The 6,372-nt window shown below is 44.3% G+C and overlaps 1 protein-coding gene across 1 annotated transcript in view; it reads left to right on the top strand.

Annotated features, from left to right (window-relative positions):
- Positions 1–6,372, top strand: part of NUP214 (nucleoporin 214kDa) — a 68,540-nt gene that overhangs the window by 46,449 nt on the left and 15,719 nt on the right. The window contains exons 25-27 of the mRNA XM_015567742.1: positions 1,624–1,702; positions 2,959–3,037; positions 5,853–5,943. Coding sequence (XP_015423228.1) covers positions 1,624–1,702; positions 2,959–3,037; positions 5,853–5,943 — 249 coding nt within the window. The remainder of the gene's footprint in view (positions 1–1,623; positions 1,703–2,958; positions 3,038–5,852; positions 5,944–6,372) is intronic.

Genomic DNA, 6,372 nt, shown 5'->3' with positions numbered 1-6,372 from the left:
ATGTGTTTCTTCAGAGACACACAGTTGGTAGCTTTTGTCTTCAGTAGAAGAACAAAGGGAGTTTTGTTGCATTGTAAAGAACTCCATTACAGTGGGGCCTTGACTTACAAGTGTCCCGACTAACGAGTTTTTTGAGATACCAGCTGTCTCTCGGCTGATTTTTTGCATTGAGTTGACAGAGTAATTTGAGTTAACGAGCTTGGTCTCGGAACCAATTAAACTCGTAAGTCAAGGCCCCACTGTATCTCTTCCCTGTCAGTGAAAAGGTGGTGCAGGAAGGTTCCTGTGCTTCCAGCAGAGACAGGTGCTTGTGAGATTGTTCATTTTTCCTGCGAGGCCTGGGCTTGTTTTGTCTTTCCTCTTCCGAGTTAAATTTTTATTTATTTTTATTGATTTGAGAGAGAGAGAGAGAAACATTGATTTGTTGTTAGACTTATTTTTGCATTCATGAATTGATTCTTGTATGTGGCCTGACTGAGGATCAAACCCTCAACCTTGACATATCGGGGCAGCGCTCTTGCCAACTGAGCTACCCGGCCAGGGCCTCCAAGGTGATTTTTGGATGGAAAGAAATTAATCCTCCTACCTTTAGGGAGGGTTCTGAAAAATCAGACCAGATCCTATAGCTACGACCACTGTACGAACCAGTCACAGTCGCTCAGGACTGAGAACAGATAATTTGATTTAAAAAATTGCTCCCAAGAGCCACCAATAGAGCTTTCATCTGTGATTGCATTCAACTGCTGGTTTTTTTCTCACATGTTAACGCTTAAGTAATTGTTGAAATAGCAGTTTTCTGCATATCGAGTTCAGGGCTAGCAAAAGATGGTGGGAGCTCTTCCTGCAAAGACTGGGTACACTTTCCATCCTGTAGCAAAGGTGCGATTGGACCTGGAGCAGTGGCACAGTCGGCTCTCTTGTGTGCCGGCCTGGTGAGCACTGGGCTCGGGTGCTTCTGTGAGAAGCTGAGCTCTCTCTCCTTAGAGTAACTCCTTCGAGCCACTTGTGGCAGCAGAGCCACCGATCCCGCGCACATATACTCGGGCTTGGAAACTCGCAGGACTTGCCCACACGGTCTGCAGCTGGGGCCGGGGTGGCGGGTGGGTGGAGAGGGCGCACACTCCAGGTAAGAAAAAGACCTACTTCTGACTAGTTACAACAGGGGTCCTCAAACTACGGCCCGCGGGCCACATGCTAATACAAGTATTGTATTTGTTCCTGTTTTGTTTTTTTACTTCAAAGTAAGATATGTGCAGTGTGCATAGGAATTTGTTCATAGTTTTTTTTAAACTATAGTCCAGGCCTCCAACGGTCTGAGGGACAGTGAACTGGCCTGGCCCCTGTTTAAAAAGTTTGAGGACCCCTGAGTTAGAACTTGTTTGAGGATTGCAGGAAGAAAATAAGTGTTAAGTTTACTGCTTTGACTTTTATGTTAAAGACCCATATTTCATTTAAAGATTTATTCTCCAATCTGAAAAATGTCAATGACTTTGGTTAGGGTCCGGACAGCTATACTGTGATAGAAAAGAACTGATATTATTTACTGACTGGAGTTTGCTTCAAGGGTGAATGTGATTTCCCCAGTCATGCCTTTCCCTTGAGCGCTGGCTTTATGTTTTTCAGTTCTCCAGTGTCACACTCCACAGCCAAAACCCCTCACCCAGTGCTGACCCCCGGGGCTGCGAATAACCAAGCCAAGCCGGTAAGTCGCTGGTTTTCCTTGTTAACAGCCACGCAGGGTAACTGAGGCAGTCCTGTTTGGAGTCCTCACTTTGTTTTACCTGAACCATAAGTCCTTGCCCCACAGTTTATCCGGTCTTGATGTAGCAGGCTGGTTAGGACCCGACATGATCTCATAGGCCACTTGCCCGTCTGCATCTAGCAATCGTGGGTCATAGTTTAATGCTTTACATTTATATGGAGTATTTGGATTTGCAGTTACTTTCATTTAACATTACCTTAGTTAACACACACAACGGCCATGCAGTAGACAGGAGCGGGGTTTAGATATGCTTCACTGACGGAGAGGCCGGCTCATGTGAACCAGAGCTGGGACCCAAGCCTTTCCACTTCTTCCCGTCATGCTTTTCTCGTTATACCTCTCAGGATTCGTGTCCGCGGGAGAGGTTCTCTTGCTTTCTCCTGCATGCTGGCTTTCAGAGCTCGCCTATTCTGTGGTATTTGTTATGTCTACTTCCAGGCTTTTGCCTGGTAAACATTGTCTCTTACAAAAATAGGTTATGTTGTCAGCAGTTAAATAATAGAAGATGGCTGAAAGGTAGGTCAAGCTGTGGCGGCAGCTTTCCCTGAGAAGCTGGGTGCTCCGCCACTCATCTCTCCGAGGCGGTGGTATTAGGTTGTGTTAGAGATTGAACACCAGAACTTGCCGATTGTGAGTTCTCAGGCATGGCTCTCTGTTCCTTCTCTGCTGTGACTTAATGACATTTAAGCGTTTAGCATTTGATCCCTCTTCTGGAAGTTTCCACGTTCACCTTGGAGGACACAGGGCAAGGCATCAATCGTAACAAACAAGAGTAAAGAAATGTTGCCTAGAGGTGGATACCAGTCAAACAGTTTTGCTTTTTCACTTCATTATAAATTTTTTGAGAACCAGAACTCATTTAATTCATTTACTGCTTCTCTCACTCGTCTACCAAATATTCCAGTGTCTTTTATGTGCCAGGCACTGTGCTGGGCATGGAGAAGATAGCCACAAGATAGACGGGCATGGCCCTGCTTTCTTATCACTTAAGAATGAATATTCCATCCTCTGATACGATCTTACATGTGGCAGACACTTAAAAATGTTGACTTACCTTGAAACTAAAAAAAAAATGTTAAACTAAATAAATGGGTTTATGCTTGTTTATTTAAACTATGTTATCATTTTACATGTTCCTTTATCCCAAAGGATGGTCAGCAGTTTCACGCGTACGTTTGGCTTGTGTTCTCTTGTAGGGATCGCTGATAAACTCCCTAAAGCTGCCTGGGCCCACATCAGCCTCCGGTCAGTTGTCATCCGGTGATAAAGCTTCAGGTCAGTTTGCATTTTTGTTTTAGTTAAAATAAAGGTGAAAGAACTGCTCCAGCACAGGTCACTGTTCTAGATCACAAAGGCAGTCAGCACAGGAGGCCAAGTGCAGAGACACTCGAAAGGCCTTGGCTGGTGAAGGATCTCCAGGACATTAGCGGGCCTTCCACAGCTCTGCTCACGTCTGCAATTGGAGAGCAATAGGCGAAACTTTCCTGTAAAAGTTTTTCCTAAAAAGGAGCTGTAGCCTTGTCTTCACCTGCTTGTGGATGGTCAGCTCAGAGAGGAGTGGATCGGAACATTGGACTCCGTTTCTTCAAAAAGGAATTAAAAACTTAGTTCACAAAGACAGTTCAACAGCCAGTTAAATAAAAGTAAAATGATCTCTTACAATGCGAGAGTTAAAAGTAGATGTAATGTCAATATTAAAAGATGTTTTGACTTCATGTACTTTCAATACTCAAGCATAATTATTTATTAAAATTAGTTTTACCGTAAGTCTTGGACCAGGCATCCGCTTGCCCAAGTGAGGCAGGCGTGTGCTTTGTGTATACTGACCTTTAATACGGGATCTGCCTCAGCCCCCCTTTTGTTGGCTGCTTTTCTGTCACCCACTTACTGTGGCCTGTGTGACTTCTGTTCCAGTGGGCCCTCAGGCTGATTCTGGTAGAGATGCTGAGCCTCACACGCCAGCAGACTGCTTTCCAGTCCCCTCAGTCATACACCCACCTGACACTCTCTGTCATCATGCTTTCTGTTGGGTATTGGGTTTATCTTCACTAAATGTTCCTTACACTCAGCAGAAAAACCATTGTTGTGTTACCAAAGTTGTATTCTAGAATGTGGATTAAGGCAGGCCACAGTTGTTATAGTCTGCCTCACACGAGAGGAAGGTATGCAGCACTTCTTGACCAGGATCTAAAGCCTTACGTTAGAGGAGAATTTTAGTAGAATTGTCAACGGCTTTTGAATCAAATTAAGAACTTTCTATTTCTGTCTAATATCTTAGAAAAATATTTTGTAAGATCATTTATCCTAACTTCTTTCAAGAACTTCATGGAGAGTTTTTTTACTCCTCAAGTGAAGAGTGAAGGGACTCTAAGAGCCCTTGCTTCGTGCAAGTCTTACGCAGTTAGCATGACGCAAAGGGGCTTTGGAGAGGGATCACTGAGTGGTGACTGTGAGATACTCTTTCATTGCTAGGTGTTTGATTCTGCATCCACTTGCTGGATAATCAAAAGAATAGGACTTGGGGGGAAGGGGGGTTCCCTAAAAACTATTATTTAAGAATTTGCCAAAAATTTCCTTTAAAAAAAAGCATATTTGAAACTTCAGTAGAATAGTTCTCTTCCTATATAGTAAAAGGCTAATATGCAAATCAACCAAATGGCAGAACAACTGGTCGCTATGACGTGCACTGACCACGAGGAGACAGGTGTTCAACACAGGGAGTGCCGCTCAGCCAAAAGCTGGGCTCACAGCTGGCAAGCGCAGCGGCAATGGCGGGAGCCTCTCCTGACTCTGTGGCAGCACTAAGGATGTCCAACTGCTGGCTTTCAGTCGGATATCCCCCGAGGGCTCCCAGACTTTGAGATGGCACAGGCCGAGCTGAGGGACACGCTCCCCGCCCCCCACCCCCCGCCCCAAGTGTACAAATTTGGTGCACCGGGCCTCTAATATTAATTAATAAAGAGATACCTTTATTGTTTTTCTGATTATAAACCTATTTCAGATCTACTAGAGTCTAGTCTATTGGAGATAAATAGTGTGGCAAGTGAGAGCTGCCTGCTAAGTTCCACATTCCAGAGATGATAACCCTCAATGATTTGATATGTATCTCCTGAGGTTACTTCATTGTTGGTGTTTTAAACAAAATTAGGCCCACCTTGTCTATAGTCATTGGTGGCCGTTTCTCCCCCTTCACGCCCCTCCCTCGCACCGTAAGCATCCTGGTCATGTTTGCAGAGCTGCCGCAGCTCTCCCTCCGGCATGATCACCAGCTCTGCTGGGAGTTAGGTTCTTCCTGAAGTTTCTGATGATAAGCAGCACTGCATTGAGTGTCCGTGTCCGTGTCCACAGCACATTGTTTTATATTGATAAAAAATCATTTCGCTGGTAGTTACCCCATACTCACTTAGAAAGTATTACATTTTTATTGTTTGGTTTGGTTTGGGTTTTTTAAAATGTGGTTTTCTCCTTCCCTTCCCCCTTTGAAAGTAGAGTAATTGGGAAAGACTGAAGATAATACCCCAACTGTTAACAAGTAGTTGCAGTGAGAGTGAATGTGAGGAGGGTGACGGATTGCATTAACTTCCTGCGCTTCCCTGTATTACAGCCATCTTATTACCGCCATCATTTAAAAAAAGGAAGCTATGATTTGTTAAATGCAAAAATACTACTATGGAAAATACAGAAATGGAGGGAGAAAACAAGTAACATGAAGTCACTCCTCAGAGACATTTAGTTACTCTAACCCATTTCCTTTGGATTTCTTCCCTTCAGTATACATTACTTTTCAGTAATTAGCAAGCTCCTTTTAAAGCTTTACATTTTAACTGCACTAGAATTATTGTGATCTCTTTCCTAGGAAGGAGATTGTGGCGGTCTTGGTTTGGAATTAACGTTGACAGAGCCAAGAGGTCTGAGACCTTGAGTGTGACTTAGGTCCAGGGGCCCCCTTGGTTGTATGGGGTGCATGTTGGGCCTGCAGGCCTGGGGCCCGCTCTGGTGCACCACACAGCCGGTGCTGCAAGAATTACAAACTGGAACCATGTTTCTAACTGGCTTTTGTAACGTTCTTACTTTTTTTTCCTGATTTCAGGGCCAGGGGCAACCAAGATAGAAACCGCTGTGACTTCTACCCCATCTTCTGTCGGGCAGTTCAGCAAGCCTTTCTCATTTTCTTCATCAGGGTCAGTAATAAACTTACATCTTGTGGGAAGTCACTTACTAGATAGCTTCCCCAAATCTTACAACAGTAAGATGCCTATCAATGTCCATGAGCCCAGACTCTTATCACTGCAGTAATACAGCTGATGATATTAGCTTGATGTCCTGATAGGAATCTATTTCCCCTTTTCAATTCAAGTCTGTACATGTGTTATTACATGAAGAGCCTCATTTTATTTGGGTCTGTGCCAAATTCCATGGTTGGCCTAGTCCCGTGGTCGGCAAACTGCGACTCGTGAGCCACATGCAGCTCTTTGGCCCCTTGAGTGTGGCTCTTCCTAAGCCTTAAGAGTACCCTAATCCTATCTAATAATAGACAAACATGGTAATTAACCGTACCTCTGACACACTTCCCATTGGCTAATCAGGGCGATATGCAAATTAACTGCCAA

Source organism: Myotis davidii, unplaced genomic scaffold (assembly GCF_000327345.1).
Source record: "Myotis davidii unplaced genomic scaffold, ASM32734v1 scaffold651, whole genome shotgun sequence".
NCBI classification, from domain to species: domain Eukaryota; kingdom Metazoa; phylum Chordata; class Mammalia; order Chiroptera; family Vespertilionidae; genus Myotis; species Myotis davidii.
The sequence above is the reverse complement of the archived record's forward strand: the minus strand, read 5'-3'. Positions and strand labels throughout refer to the sequence as shown.